The 16,742-nt window shown below is 43.6% G+C and overlaps 1 protein-coding gene across 2 annotated transcripts in view; it reads right to left on the bottom strand.

Annotated features, from left to right (window-relative positions):
- The window catches only part of LOC144115380 (uncharacterized), a 152,680-nt gene that overhangs the window by 15,618 nt on the left and 120,320 nt on the right, over positions 1-16,742 (bottom strand). Inside the window, exons 15-19 of one of the 2 annotated variants that reach the window (XM_077649748.1) lie at positions 7,909-7,977; positions 5,376-5,493; positions 4,107-4,186; positions 3,950-4,018; positions 2,581-2,746 (exon numbers count right to left, since the gene is read on the bottom strand). In XM_077649748.1, the coding sequence (XP_077505874.1) occupies positions 2,728-2,746; positions 3,950-4,018; positions 4,107-4,186; positions 5,376-5,493; positions 7,909-7,977 (355 nt within the window). In that variant the 3' untranslated portion in view covers positions 2,581-2,727. Of the gene's footprint in view, positions 1-2,580; positions 2,747-3,949; positions 4,019-4,106; positions 4,187-5,375; positions 5,494-7,908; positions 7,978-16,742 lie in introns of those variants that run through there. The other variant, XM_077649747.1, reaches the window with a different exon arrangement.

The raw sequence follows: 16,742 nt of genomic DNA on the forward strand, positions 1-16,742 counted from the left end.
TGTGCACTGATATTGCACAGTACATGAGCCTAAAGCATTTCGCCTCCATCGAAATGTGACCACAGCGGCCGGGATCGAACCTGCGTCTTTCGGGTCAGCAGCTGAGCACACCATAACTACTGAGCCATCGCGGTGGCTCGTTATTTAACGCAATAGTGTTAAAGGCCTCATTGTCCAGAAAATCAGGTGTCGGCACCAGCGTCGGTGTTGTGAACGAAAAATCACAAGCATGACTCCGGCAGGTGGTGCCCAGGGAGCAACCTAGGAGGCAGGTGGGCCACCTCTACTTGGCAGGTGGCATGGCTGCTGGCACCTAATGATTGGTCGCTTGGGAATGTCAACCTGGGCTCCACAAGGCACTCCACTAGGAGCACCTGCCAATGCAGGGCAGGAGCTTATCGCTTAACTGCTGCACCAGGAGGCGTATGAAGACTCCCAGGCATCTATGAACGTAAAGTAGAGAAGTGACATTCTACACATATGGGTATTAACCCGCTACGCTATCGCGTCATACCATTAAAGGTGCACTAAAGAGGAATCTGAACTTGTCTTTTTACCACAGGAACTCGATATACACGTTCCGAGCATTCCTAGAAACTTTAAATTATTGTCCTGTGCAGCCAATTTCCCTAATTTAAATCGAGTTAAACGTCCCGGGTCCCATCTTTTTTTTTTTTTTTAACTCAACGCTGAAGGAAAGAGGAGTCAGCCAACGAGTGGAGTGCCTTTCAGGCAGTCCCGTGGCGGCTTCGCTTTCGTTTTTTTTTTGTTTTTTATGCTTCTGTGAATAACTAGTTTCAGTCGCAGACAACACAGCTGCAAATTAGGCCCATGGAAATAAAAATACGCGTGGACTCTGACTTACGCATCACTCCGCCAATGGCAGAGCGGCAAGCCACCACGGGACTGGCTGAAAGACACTCCACGCGTTGGCTGACTCCTCCTACCTTCAGCGTTGAGTTTAAGAAAAAAAGACAGGAGCCGGGACGATTTAAATTACGGAAACCGGCGTTACAGGAAAATTATTCGATGTTTCTAAGAATGCTGGGAACATGTAGATCGAGTTCTCGCAGTAGAAAGACGAGTTCAGATTTGTCTTTAGTGCACCTTTAAGGCGGAGCTTAAGTGTCCTCTCATTTTTGCTTTTCATCCTCCTCCAATCACGTTGAAGGTGCCCTACAGGGTACCCTTGAGTCCAACTTGCTCCTTCTGCTGCATAACTATTACCAAAGCCACCAACAAGCACACCACGTGCCTTTCCATACACAGCAGGCAATGCATGCAGTGGCACTATCTGGTCATCTGTGCACTACGATAAGGCGTTGAAAATAATGAATTTAAAATGCGGGACCGGAATTTTAAAGCGCCAAGTAAACGAGTGGGTGCACTTTGCGCACATGCGCCTTTTGGCCTGTGGGAGGCAACGTCTGGCAAGTGACACGAGCATGAAGCAGACACTTGAACATGTCAGGGCTCTGTGCCAGCGGAGGCACGATAGTGCCCTACCTTTTCCATACTGGCAAGAAAGGCACTCTCCCAAGATGGCTTCCCGCAGTTTTGCGTAAAGGTGTGGAGGAGCCATCTTGTGGGAGTGCACTTTATCAGGTAAATGCATTTTCTGTGTATATTTTTTCTCCTCTTGACAGTGCCACGTGGACGCCTCGTGAATGCCATTGTGTGAGGCCGCTGCAGTTCGCAGTCGCTGCGAAAGTTCGTCTTGACCGAAGATCATGCGAAACAGTTCATCCCAAGCGGATTAATTTTACATTGAGTCCTAGTGGAAACCAAAGAAAAATCACATTGTTCATTGTATCCCAGAATTCGTCTCAATGAACGTCTACTGTACTGCCACTTACTCTAATTTTTTTTTCCAAAAGTACACCAAGACGTGCGTGAGACAACCGAAACCAATAGCTCTTATTAGCTGGTAGCTTCAGACCACACTTATGGAGATGAAAGTTCGACATGTCCACTAATGTATGGAAGTCAAATAAGGTGATCATTGGCAGACCTGACGCCTTTGTCTCTATGCCACATTCTGCACATTCTGGAGGCTTTGGTCGCTGATATTATCAGAGTTATATGGAGACTTTTCACTGCACACTACATCTAGTGTCAATTTCTTAAGAGAACGGGCTAGGCTACAATTTTTAAAAATCAATTTTTTGTTTTTTCGCAGTATGAAATTTCGTTTTCTTCCGGACAACAAGATCCAATGTCTCATTTGTGTGGGAAAAAATTTGACACAAAAATTACATTTTTAGAAATGTAGGTGGCTGCGAACCGTGACCAATTTTGCTAATCTGTAATATGTAGCTCTCCTGTGTTGACAAAAAAATAATAAGAAAACAGATAAGCCGAATTTTCTTGAGGATTATAATGATTATCAGTGCTTATCTGGCAACAGCAAAAAGCTTCCCAGCGTTTTGTTTTGAGCCAAGTTTAGCTCTAGACACTATTCAACTAGCATTGCTTGCTCTTCGAGTGCACTGTTTACTCTTACCCTGCTTCGGTGCGATACAGTTACTGCAATGACTAACGCTGAAGAATTTGTGCTGTAAGCATGGAATCTGCACCAACCAGCCTATGTTTACTATCATGTCGTTGAATACTGGGAACGCCGCCCGGCGCAGGGCACAGCATCTGAGTGATGGCTGGAGTCTACCATGAATTCTTGTTCTTCAAAACTCTTGCTGTCAGCAGCATACGCAGACGAGATAAAAGTGCTTACCGACTGCAGCTATCACTGGTTGAGGAAGAAAAAAACATAGAAAACGCAAATGAGTATTGCACTTTTTTTTTTTCGCGAGCGTGCTGCAAAATTCCTTTATTGGTATTTAGACGCTGAAAATATCTCTGATGAACGCTTTGCTTATTTTTAATGATGGATGCGTTGCCGAAACAGACAATTCAATGTCACTTGGTGTTTCGAGTGATACACATGATGAAATGGCTGTTTGAAACCGACCGCCAATGACCACTTTGCAGAAAGTGCTACACAGCTCATCACAAAAAGATGCCCAGAAAGTGAGGCAGCAAATAAATGAGAAGTTGTGATTGCGTAGATTCCTACCTGGCTGATAGCTATTGAAATCGTATATCAATGCATGTTTGTTCAGGGTAATTTCGTGTAATGAAGCCAGTTTTTCAACTTAAAAGCCAATTATGTCAAAACAATTTTTTGAAACTTGACCCTTTTTCTCAGGAACCACGAGCACTGGAAACATTTTTGCCTGGTGTGTAACAAAGACGATGAAAAGTCTGCTGAACGAGAATTATAAAAAATTAATGCAAGGAATTTTGTTTCACAGGATGTTTATTGCTGATTTTGGCTTGGAAATTGGTAGGGTCCAGTAAAGAAACAAACAAAAAATGCGAAACAGATATTAAATAATTATTCCGGTTCAGTAATGAGAACACAAAAAGCTGATTATGATACCAGTGTGACTGCCCTGACCCTAGCAGTACCCAAGAAAAAGAGTCTCGAACATCGTCTAAAATACATGGGAGGTATGGGGCCTACTTGTCCCCTTAAGGGAGGACGTGGCTTTCAGAGGTGAAATTTTTTACTTTTTCGCATAGAGCAATGAATTTTGGCAAGCTTATTGGAAAGTGTATTAGATAAAGAAATATATATTTTCACACGCATACCTTCAGCAGTTTTGACATTTTAAAATTTTATGTGCAGCACCATACGGGAACGAATAAAGGAGCGAGTGAAAGAAGTAAGGACGAAAGACGTGCCATAGTGGAGGGCTCTGGAATAACTTCGACCACCTGGGGATCTTTAATGTGCATTGACATCACACAGCACACAGGCACCTTTGCATTTCGCCTCCAATGAAATGTGGCCGGTGTGGCCGGGTTCAAATCCGGGAACTTTGGCTCAGTAGACTAGCACCCTAACCACTGAGCCACCGCGGCGGGTAGGTAAGAAGTAGTGTCTTACTTTTCCAGAGCAAAGAAAGAAACCTGTTCCTGGAGCTGTTCGCAAATCCTCACACCCGGGACTCCATAGCTGCACAATGGAGAGGATGACAAATACAAAATGATTTATTAAAATAACACAAAATGAATCAATCATCAACTTTCTGCACTTTTCTTACCTAGACATTTGGTTGAAAAGCAAGCCATTTTCAGGTCTTCTCAGGACCAGCACTGAAAACTGTATGCATTTCTTTTCCAGCTAAGTAACAAAAGGAAAAACCACAATACATGAAAGTGAACTTTTTGTGCATGTACATGGATTCAAACTGAAGAAAAAAAAAATCTTTGCCAACACTGCCTCAGTGTTCGAACTAAGAGCACTAACTACAGGAAGTTCAAGTGTTTACATCGGTGCGCTCAGCAAACGTGGCGAAGACCAAATCAAAACATCCTTCCGGAAACATCCCTTCTAAGATGCAAGCAGCGCCATCTACCTCACGGATTTTGCAATACTGCACTACTATTGCGATTTACAGCCACCTTTGCTATATACTGTATATTTCTTCGTTATATCAGTGAATAACATAAGCTTGCCGTCCCGGTTAGCTCAGTTGGTAGAGCGACTACTCCAGTGAAGCGGTGGTCCTGGGTTCGAACCCAGGACCAGGACGAATTTATCTTTAACAATGAGGTTTCTGAGAAAGCTGTATAGCTTTTCTTTGTAGCCGTATGGCTGCGGTTGGGTGGATGCCAATGAGTAATACTCCCTTGTTACAAATTTTATAAACATGCGCATCACAACACGATGAATCGTTTGACGTCATCCGGAACCTCCCGCGACAAATGGTTCAGCTTTAATGGACATCTGAAGGTCATCGGAATGCACGGTTTGGGGGTGGAAATGTTGTCGGTGCGAATCCCACACATATTTTGGGCTTTATCTCAATTAGTAATTTTATCCTGAGAAACATGCCAAGTCATTTGACACCACTTGGAAGATCCTGTGTCAAACGGGTGGTCCCCAAATTTTATGCAAATGGCAATTCCTCAGGGGGTGTCCCACTTCGATGGCCGCTATACTGGCACATATATAATGGATCGAAAGTAGAGGTATCAACACTGTTGCTATGCGATATAGTGTGGTCACGTGGTAACTGTTCTGGACAATTTCACCTCCATTGCAGATAGGCGCATCCTTGACAAATGCAAGTAGTAAGAGCTAACGCTCTTAAAATGGGTTATCTGCTTAGTACAGCACGCCACTAGCTTCTGGTCCTAATGGCCATTTTAATGCAAAGTAATCCCTTACTGAAAAGCTGCAGACCGCATTAAAGACTTCAAGCCAAGACCAAACTTCTTCCAAGCAAATAAAAAGCGTAAAGAGCCAACAAAAAAACAAGTGAAGATAACAAACTGGTTGCAGGGGAGACAAAAGATGCCATACATACCTTCTGCAAAATATCATCTGATGTCCACTCCAGAAGTTGACAAACATTTGCAGTGGTAATGAAGGGCTTTTGCAAATGGTTAAGAACCATCAGGCAGTGCCCTGTCCTGAGGTACTCACTGATCAGAGAGAGAGAGAGAGAAAGAAGCAAGACATATGGTCAAGGTTAGAGTCGCTAAATAAAGACTTAGAGTACCGTCACTGCAGCACGGCGATAAGCAGGGGCGGCCATTTTGTTGTTTATCATTGTTGCCAGATTGCCGCTTCGGCGACCTCGCCGCTAACTTTGGCCCGGCCATTTTGTAAACAACGCTGTTAGCCACCCCGCGCTGCGGCGGGGATCGTAGCCGTACGGCATGGAGCCGCTCAGATGCAAACGGTACAGCTGTTGCCTTCAGTTTATGCTTTCGTCGTGCGGAGCTGAAATGCTGCGAGGCGCGGAATCCCTGGTCACTGAGTCGGTCACCGGCAGCACTCGCAGCATCGCAGCACTAGAACTACCACAGTTGGCCGACTGAAAACGCATAAGCCACAAAATGGCAGCCCCCATGAACCGGCGCAGTGTAAACAAATATCACGTGATGCAAACTGACCAATGATCGTGGCAGCGGCACAGAACAATAGGAGAAAAGAGTGCTGGTACTCTAAGTCTTTATTTAGTGACTCTAGTCAAGGTCAGACACTATCAGAATTTAATATGTGGTCTTTCACAAGACAAAGCACAGCAGGGTTGCATCAAATGCTGCAAAATGCGAATTTAGCTAGCTCCAAAGGTATGCAAACCAAAGCACAAGTCTGACTATACAAACCGCCAGTGTACCTTGCTCCTGTCAAAAAAAAAAAAAAAAAAAAAAATGAAACTCAGCTCCGTTTCAGCTTCATGGCTCGTTATTGATGGCCCCTGTGTACAGTACAAAATTTAACACAACACAGTCACTCCAGCTCTAATGCAACGTCGTGACTGTGTTGCCAGAAATTCACGCCATTAAATAGTGCTCACATTTCCTATTACATCCCTGCATGCAACATTTTGCCAGCTCATTCCAACAAATTAACAGTTGTAGCAAGGTGCATATCACCACACAGCTGCAGTGAAAGACAGAAAGTGAGGAGGACAAAGATTTCAAAGGCAAACTGTTTATAAGGCTAGTTATAACTTGTGCTGGAAAAAAAGAAATGCAAACTCAGTGCTGGCAATAGCGATGTTTCCATTAGGCATTCCCCCAGATCAAAATGGCCACAGCTATGCCTGCACTGTTTGAACATGACAACTTTTCCCACCCTCTCTCATCGTCCTGGCGCGCCAGGCTGGCATGGGCCCAAAGGGATGATCAGCTGGCACTAATACGACAGACAAGCCACTAACTTGCTAAGCACTAAATATTGCACTAAAAATAACACGGTTTTCTCTGTCTTGGACTTTTTGAGATGCGCTGATATTGTTGCCAACTGTCCTGGACATTGCGGAAATGCCTGCATGTGGTTGCAATCTTTCAGGAACAAACTAGTGGTCCCTAATGACTCCACACAAGAGAAGTCAGGCCGCATAAAAAAAACTATATGGCTTCCTTTGCAGCAAAGAACACAGCTTAAAAAGCAAACAATAAAACTTGTTGCTGAGCTCGTTGGTGCATGTTTTCAAGTAACCAGTTAGCGCAAAAGAAGACTATCACAAGAGGAATATCACCATCACCACTGTCCCGTGTTGTAGTCTTACTGAGAGATCACTTGCTGCAGTGCACAAGTTCCTTGTAAGAACTTTGGACTACAAATATTTCTAGGTATGGACAAATGATGCTTTGGAAACTAAGAATAGTCATCTAAACACACATCCTCCAGATGCAATTAATACTTTGGTCCAGGCTAGCTGGTTCATCCTTAGATTGGTTTATGGTTTATGGGGGTTTTAAGGGTTTGATGTCCCAAAGCAACTCAAGCTATGAGGGACACCGTAGTGAAGGGCTCCGGAAATTTCGACTACCTGGGCACTTTAACGTGCACTGACATCGCACAGTACACGGACCTCTAGTATTTCGATGGACATGGCTGGGAGGCTCATCCTTAGATGGATGCATCTTGCAAAGAAGGGACAAGTTGAAATAAAGGGACACAATAATGACAGCACCTTTTTCTCAAAACATGTACATCCAAATATAAATTCTGTCAAGTTCTAATATATGAATTGCAGTCGATACCTGCAAACATGCAGCACCACGTGCACTGCATGTGTGAAGCTTCCGTTATCTTTCTCTGTTCCAACAGGCAGTGATAGCATGCAAGCATATGTACTTTAACGAGAATCATTTTCTCGTTTGTTAGTGGAATATGTGCAACAGGACAGCACCGAAATATACTTGGGATTGTAACCCATGCACAAAAAGGCAAAAAGTAGCAGTACCATGCTACGTCTGACCTGAATGATATCAAGTCAAGCTCTATGTGATGCAAAGTACAGCAAAGCTACCATTTACAATCCAACATTTATAAATAAAGAAGCAAATGATTACAAACACTGTCAAATTACAAGCACTTACGGTTTGACAAAACGTGGCGGGAGGGGTCCATCCAGCTCTCGCTGAAGTACTGCCATAAAATCTTCATCCCTGTTTTGAGAACAAAAAATTCGAGGGGACACTTAAGCTCCGTATTAAGGGTATGACTCGATAGCGCTAACGAGTTAATGCATATTTTTGTGGAATTCGTCATTCTCAATTTTACATTCATAGATTCCTGGGAGTCCTCATACCGCTCCTGGTGCAGTGGTGCGGCAGCTAAGCAATGTGCCACTGCCCTGCCACGGTTGTCAGTTTGGTCACAATCCGGTGGGCAGGTTGTGATGATGCCACAAGGTCATGTGACCTAGGCGGCCTACCGAGGTTGCTTCTCCAGGGATTTTTCACTCAACGCTGACAATGATGACGCCAGATTTTCTGCAGGCAGCATTAATGCTATTGCATTAAAAGCTGCTCAGGGCCAGTTCTCATAGCACACGCATTAAGCAACAAAAGGCAGTCATACGAATGCCTACTTACAATGATAAGTAACAATTACTCTTGAATAAAGTAGAATCCCGAAGGAAAGATAACAGATGACACAAATCTTGCTGAAGTGCACCATGTAAAATCATCAGGAATTTGGATGTTCCGAATGCTCTTTCACGCCACTACAGATAGCACGAACATGGGAGCTGCAACTGCGCCCACCAGCACCAGGCACTGCACTGTCCAGACATGCAGTACGCGCCACAAGTACAAAGCGGTGACAAGTGGCTGTAAATAAATCGCACCACCCATGAACAGACTTGCTTGTTAAATACATTTCTCGTGCTTCAGCATACAAAACTAGCTTGTTTTTTGATGATACAATTTTTGCGAGCCCGTGAAATCTGTATCAACAGTCAACTGTAGCAAGAGACTGAAAGCTTGAAGGCAAGCATGCCATTGAAGCACACTGGAAATTCACAATTTCACACTACTTTTAATCTGAAGAGGCCAAGAATAGGGAAGATAAGGAGTGCATTAGGATATATTTGTAAGCAGCCAACAGTCTATAAAACCCAGGAAGCACCAGGAAACACTACTAGTACCATTGTTTTCAAAAACAGCTCAGTAACTGATTTCATGTTCAACACTGGACTGCAGGAGGAATACAATCGTAAAAGTGAGCAGTCAGGGCATGAGACACTTGCATGCGGCTGCTGTAGCACAGAAGCCTTGCAAGTCAAGACTTGACCTGCAGAGCACTAAGTGAATGATATATAAGCAGTCATGCAAACCAACCTCGCGGTATTCCCCCTTTTATAAAAAACCGCATGTAATAAACTTCGGGAAAAAAAAAACTCCAGTTTTTAATGAGCAAAACTTGCTCCTCCTGAGAGTTTGATGGCTTGCAGTTGGCTTTCTTCACATAAAACGAACTTAGTCCTCAAAATAAGAAGAAATTGGTGGTCCACCCAGCATGCGCGATACAAAAAGGAACCCTTCAATGAGAAGACTACGTATTACTCTATAAAGAGAAATATAGCTTCCAACTTGCAACTTTAGAACTTCTAGTACATCTTTTGCACTAAATTTTACATGGAGGCTTTCCTTGTGCTTGTAGTTTGGTTGCATTTCCAATATGCAGCACTTTGGAGCAATAAAATATTGATTCAGAAACACTCTGGAGCACATAGCTTTTAGTTTCCAGATTTCTTAAGTTAGCAAACAATGCTGGAAAAGTTTCAATCTCATGAAAAGGTGTGCCACGCCATTAGTTTGTCATTACTGGCACAGAGCGGCACCCGAAAGGTCTTCAGTTTTAAGATTTATGCTGCACAACTGGGCACAAATGAACATCCCCGGATGCGATGCGGTTGCAACGGAAACGCAGCACTGGAAGACCGTGTGCAGAAATGCGCCGCATGGCAGCAGTCTTCACTGTGAACATATATGGCTATGAAAAGTTTTCCGTGCACAGCATTAAAATGATGGGCGTTACATGAATGTAACAGAAAGCAGGAAACAATGCTCCACGCGAGCCCAGCATTGCCTTGTCTTGCCGACACTTCGAGCTCACTGCGAGTTTGCCAGTGTTGGGTATGAATCTTACGGGACAAATGTTTATTGTTTATGGGGTTTAACATCCCAAAGCAACTCAAGCTATGAGGGATGCTGTAGTGGAGGGCTCTGGGTAACCTCGACCACATGGGGCTCTTTAACGTGCACAGACATCACACAGTACATAGGCCTCTAGCATTTCAATAGGGTGAAGTGCGACCGCCGTGGCCAAGATCGAACCCGAGTCTTTTGGGTCAATAGCTGAGCACAATAACCACTGAGCCACTGCAGCAGCTCACGGGATGAATGTGGAGTGGAGCAAGACGCTAACGTTTCTTGTCTTCCTCACCCTTAGAACAGAGAAATAGGAATTCTATTCCATTAATGGGCTGCTGTCATGAAACCGGTTGAAGGACTGTGCACCGGACCATCTTCAGAGAGCTCATTCAGTCGCTACTCACTGCATTGTATCAAACAATCGTCAATCTTGAAACGAAAAGAATACTAGGCACTACACCACCAGGCACTGCGACAGCCACATTCGATTTTAATTATGGTATATTTGGATTACGTGAGGAATGTTTAAAAGAAAAAACGTGATTATTTTACGTTTCCTCCAGAATATTGTAGATTCTTGATTTTCATTTCACAGAATTTAAACTTTTCCACCGTAGAAAGCTAGGGGACCTAGAGCTGACACTCAGGACTAAGAGTTCAAAGCAAGCTGTTTGTGGGTGAGAACAAACGAATGCGACTCAGTGGTGGAGACTGACATGTGCACCTCGCAGCCGTCAGAAATGGAGCTGCATTACCATGCGACAGTATGTGGAAATGTTCATTCAGTCTGGAAAGGCAAGAGGCATTACTGATAGGTTTGAAGTGCAAATGAGCTCACTTTGCTCCGAAACAACATGTAGCGCACAATTAATGGTGGATTCCTGCAAGTATTTTTCCTTTTGGCCACTCCATATGATTCCTTATAAGCTCTTCTCATTTATCTGTCTCAATCCTGATTTACTTGCACCACCATGCATACCTCTGCCTACACACATCCTTGCACTTCTTGTCAGGCTGCACTGTCATATCACGTTTGCTTCATGCATATTTTCATTGGAAAACAGTTTCTGCAGCACGGTTTCCTAGCCACCACACTAGCAGATATTTATAAAACAGATTTACAGTAACTGGAAAAAATTAATAACCCCCCACATTCACACTGACTACCACCGTACCCACAGGTACGAAATAAACACCTTTAGCCCATACACTACAATCACTGAACCAAGATATTTTCACAACAACTGCTGTGTCAGAATTCAACTCAAAAGCTTGCTGAAAATATGAAGGCAAGCTTGCCGTCCAGCTATTAGTTTGCCTGCAGATGTCGCCTCCATACTTTACCACGCATCCTTTCTCAAGGCTTTGGACAGAAAAGAATGTTAAACTGACTTGGTTGGTTTCTTGTTAATACTTTACAGGGTATCTTTTTTTACCCCTTGATGTATAGGGCTGTATTCCCTGCTGAGTTCCATCCCTACCTCGGAATTATGTGTGCACATAGTTTGTTTTTAAGACCGTGTAACATTGTTGAGTGCCATGTAACTATTGTGTAAATAAATCCTTTTTACTTTGTCCTTGCATTTTTGCAGGCAAACTACTCTGTGTACTTTGTGAATTGCGACTTTGTGTTGTGTTGGGTTTTATGGCACATAGGCAACTGAGGCCATCATGCGCCAAGAACAAGGTATAGGAAAAGTCTTGTTGAATGTTATAGAAATATAAGAATCGTCCATGGTGTAGAGGCTCTCAAACCTTAATACTACCCAGTGAACACATGCACAAATTTTAGAAATGGCTACTAGTAAAAGCTTTAAAAAGGGCTGGGTAACCTCAGTAACTTTCCTTGGCTGCGCAAGGATATCGAGGCTCCCAACCAATAAAAATAAAAGCCTCAGCCTTCTTCTCAGGCATGAGAAAGTGGCTGGGGTGTACTAAAATTCAAACAAACCAGTCGGTAAAAAGTTTAGAGTCTCTTGAGAAAATCCATTTCGTTAAGAAAGATAAAAAACACATGATACATCAACAATTGCATTATCTCCTAAAAGCAGTGCGGGATGAAGAGGAATGTATTCATTATAAAACTGAGTAAAGTACTTTTTCCTTAGTTTTTCCAGTTTCGCACAAGAAATTAAAATGTGGTTAATCGTAACCTTATGTCCGCATTTTTCACAAACAGGTTGATCTTGTTTTGTCAGCAGGAAATTGTGTGTGAGGTGCGTGTGTCCTATACAAAGACAGCATATAATCACTTCCTTAAAATGTTCCTGGTGGGTGCAGGACTTCCATTCACTTATAACTGGTTTTACATTGTGTAGTTTGTTTTTTACTTTGATGTCCCACGTGGACTGCCATTTCTGTCTTATGCTACGATGTATTAAGTTAATGCAATCTTTTAGTGGAATATTTACATTCTTGATTTGCTTGTCACGTGCTTGAGCAGCGCAGAAGTCCGCTCTCTTGTTGCCTCTAATTCCGATATGACTCAGAACTAAGCAGAGCTTTAGGTTTTGTCCTTTAGCTGTGGCTATTACTATGTTGTGTATGATATCACCAAGTATAGGAATGACTGCATTTCTAGAGTGAAGAGCTGTAAGTAAGCTTAGGGAGTCTGTGTAAATAATACTGTTTGCGAGGTTCTCTTTTACTATTTGTTCAATAGCTACAGACAGGGCGTAACATTCGGCAGTGAAGATTGATGCACACTGTGGTAGCCTCACTATATGATTGCCATTCCCTTGTACCACTGCACTTCCAATGTAAAAATCTGTTTTTGAGCCACGTGTATAAAAAGCAGTGCAAGTACTGTACTTTTCCTGGAGTGCAAAAAATTCTTGTATTATGTGCTGTGGTGGAGTTTGTTTTTTGCCGAAATGTGTAAGAGTGAGATCACAGATTTCCGGGAAATTGTACCATGGCGGCAGTGGGTCCCGTCTTCCAGCAATGCCAGGCAATGTGTCCAGTACGCCGAGATTTTCGCACATCTCTTCAAAACGCAAGAGCAGTGGCCTGGTACTTTGCGGTTTGTTGTGAAACAGTCAGTATTCTGGATGGGAACTTTGTGACTATTTGGTGACAGATGTATTTAGGTAGCGAACGGATTTTTAGAATGTAGGCACACGTGAGCATCGTTCTTCTGTCTGTAAGTGATGGTTCGTTCGTTTCTACATACAGACCGTCTATGGGTGACGTCCTGTATGCACCAGTGGAAAGACGCAAGCCTAAATTATGTGCTGGATCTAGCCTTTTAAGGTATGATGGCCTCGCTGATTCACACACTATACATCCGTAATCCAGGGTGGAGCGGACTACAGAGCGGTAAATTTGTAAGAGACATGTCCTATCGGCTCCCCAGTGTTTTTTCGACAACACTTTGAGTATGTTTAGGGATCGAGAAGCTTTCTTTTTCAACGCATTTATGTGAGGTAGGAAAGTGAGCTTTCTGTCAAATGTTATACCAAGAAATTTATGCTCATTTTTCACTGGTAACTATTTCGTTCAGGTGTAGGGTGGGATCTGTATGTATGCCTCGTCTGAGTGAGAACAGAATTGCCACCGATTTCTGTTGGCAAAACCGGAAGCCATTTCTCTCCGCCCATGTTGCCAGTTTATTTATTGTTATTTGTATTTGTCTTTCACATGTTGATACATTGGAGGATGTACAAGCTATTTGAAGGTCGTCCACACAGACCGACTACATAATGGACCTTGGGATTATTTTCGTAAGAGAGTTCATTTTCACAACGAAGAGAGTTGTGTTTAAAATACACCCCTGAGGTACTCCGTTTTCCTGAATGAAATTTCTCGAAAGGGTTGTACCCAGGCAGACATGAAATGAACGGTTAGATAGGAAGTCTTTTAGGCAGTTCAACATTCTTCCTCGGATGCCAAGCTCGGCAAAGTCTTGAAGAATCCCGAACCGCCAGGTCGTATCGTATGCCCTTTCTAAATTGAAAAATACAGCGAGACAGTGTTGCTTATGAATGAAAGCTTCTCGAACAGTATTTTCAAGACGAACTAGGTGATCTGTTGTGCAGCATCCCATTTTAAAACCATTTTATAAACCATTATATTATTATATTTTTCATTAGTACCTCCACTTGTTGGGAGCCTTTGTTTTTTGGCTATATTTTTGTATTTAAGAAATGACTGCATATATAGTGTGCTGAACCGGAAACTACAGCGAAGTGCTCCCCCAATATGTCTTCCTGTTCCCCTAAACTCGTTTGTGTACCAGGTGTTGTGAAAAGAGGAATCGTGAAAGGTGAGTAGCGGCCATTTAATTTTCGAACTTGCTCCCACATATTTTTTTATGTGGTTGAGCTGTTTATAGAAGAGACATAAGTTTGCCATGATGTTTTCTCGGCCTTGCGTCGGATACAGCTCGCATGTGCTCTCGCCTTTTTGAAAAAAATAAGGTTCTCATGAGTTGGGTATCTGCGAAAGACTCCCCAGGCTTTATTCTGCAGTTTTTTTTCCTCCCTGAATTCTCGTATGTACCAAATTTTGTGGTTCTGGCGCACCACTCCTGTGAACATTTCATTTATCTCATCTATGCTGCGGTTTTCTAAAATTATATCTTGTAAACTGGGTTTTTTTTTAAACAATGCCCAATCAGCTAAATGTAGTTTCCAACGCTGCAGTTTTGTTGGAATAACTGTTGGCGAGGATGACAGACCTATTATAACAGGGAGGTGGTCGCTTCCATATGGATTGTCTAAAACACGCATGAAAATCGCTAAAAACAGACGGTGAACTAAAAGACAAATCTAAAACACTCATTCTTCCCGAGGATGGGGAACAGTATGTGGGTTTATCCGAGTTCAGCAAACAGACATTAGTGGATAGAATAAAATCCTCGATGAGCTGCCCTCTAGCATCCGTTTTCTCGCTTTCCCCAAAAACGAGAACGTGCATTAAAGTCACCAACTACTAGGTATGGCTCTGATAGCTGCTTTAAAAGACCCTCAAGTCAAGGAGTGTTATTTTCAGCTGTGGCTCAATATATACAGAGCACACTGTAATCGTTTTAAGTGCAAGCAGAGTGGCTGCTACAGCCTCAAGTCTTGTTTTTAGTTTAAGCTCACTAGCTGGGACACCGTTTTTCACTATAATTGCCACACCTCCTGACCGCCTGCTCGCCTGTTCTCGGTCGCGGTGGAACACAGTATAATTCTTAAGAAAATTGTTTTGAGGCCCTAAATTTGTCTCTTGTAGACATAACGCAACAGGAGCGTGTGCTCCTAGGATATCTTTTATGTCACTAAGGTTATTCATAAGTCCTCTACAGTTCCATCGCATAATGAAAGTCATCTTAATTTTGTTTTCCTATGTAGTTAAAACTAGATCAAGTTATTTACGGCCCCTTGATTCGGGGGCCTGTCTTTTTTTGACTGATCCAGAGAGCTCCGCCGACCACCCAACGTGGATGGCACGGGGCTGCCCTGGGTCGTGTCCATCGACTCTGCAGAGGCGCTGGACGACCGTGCAGAGGGCACGTGGACGTTACAGTTGGACCTCGACCTGTGGGAGGAGGTCTTGGGGGCCACGGACACGGGGGTCTGCGAGGCCTCTTTATGGGTTGGCGGGGTAGTGTTACCTACTCCACCTGGGGGTGCGGATGGCCCCGCCAGAGGCTCACTGCGAGTCGCCTGGGCAGGTGCCGAAGCCTGTTGTGGCGCGCCGCGCCCACGCACCACATCGGCAAAGCTTGTTTTTGCTGTGAAGAAGATCGTGCTTGTTTGTGTGCATCGCCTTCTTGCTTCTTTGAACAAAATGTTTTCAGTAGTTTTGAGTGTGATTATTGCTTTTTCTTTCTTCCAGGACGGACACGCCCTGGAGTATGCAGCATGGTCTCCCTCACAGTTTGCACAGCGTGGGGCGCCGTCGCAGTCATCAGAAGAGTGATCCTTTGAAGCACATTTTGCGCAAGTTTTACGACCGCGGCAACTCACTGAACCGTGGCCGAACCTTTGGCAGTTAAAGCATCGTCGAGGTTTAGGAATGTAGGGTCTCACATTTATTTTTAGATAACCCAGTTCAACTGAGTCTGGGAGAGTATTATGTGCAAACGTCAAGACTATGTGCTTTGTTGGGATTTCTTTGCCCTCTTTTCTTATGTTTATCCTGTGGACATCAACAACGTTTTGTTCAGCAAGCCCTTCTTTGATTTCTTGTTCAGTGACGTGGAGGAAATCATTCTCTGAAATTACACCACGGACTGTATTGAGGGATCGGGGGGCAGATATGGATACAGGGATGTCACCCATGGACACAATGTTGGAAAGTTTTGAGTGTTGGATGCTATCTCGGAGTTTCAGTAAGAGGTATCCACTAGCCATTTTTGTAACCTTGTAGCCAAAGCCGAAGGCACCCGTCAAACATTTTCCTACAATGAATGGGGAGATTATTCTAGCAGATTTATCACTTTGCTCACTATGAATCACCTGAAACTTAGGAAAACTTTCTTTTTTTTTTTTTCATGAAATTCTGAGTTACCTCGGTCCACCCTCTCTTGTGAGGGCAATCAGTTGCCGAGAGAAGGTTAGCCATAGGATAAGTGTGTTTTTCGGCTACGGTGCCAGCCACCCACCATGGAGCCCACCTTGGGGACGGGACAGGAACTTGCAAACAAGTCCTACCCACTCCAGCTGCACACCCCAACTATAACCCAATATGACGCAACTCAGGGTGGTTGGCCACACAAGGTTAACCCTCGCCGCCAGGAAAAAAGGAAGAAACTAGAAGTGAGTAGGAGAGAGGAGAGTTGTGAG

The sequence above is a fragment of the Amblyomma americanum genome, chromosome 1, assembly GCF_052857255.1.
Source record: "Amblyomma americanum isolate KBUSLIRL-KWMA chromosome 1, ASM5285725v1, whole genome shotgun sequence".
In the NCBI taxonomy this organism is placed as follows: domain Eukaryota; kingdom Metazoa; phylum Arthropoda; class Arachnida; order Ixodida; family Ixodidae; genus Amblyomma; species Amblyomma americanum.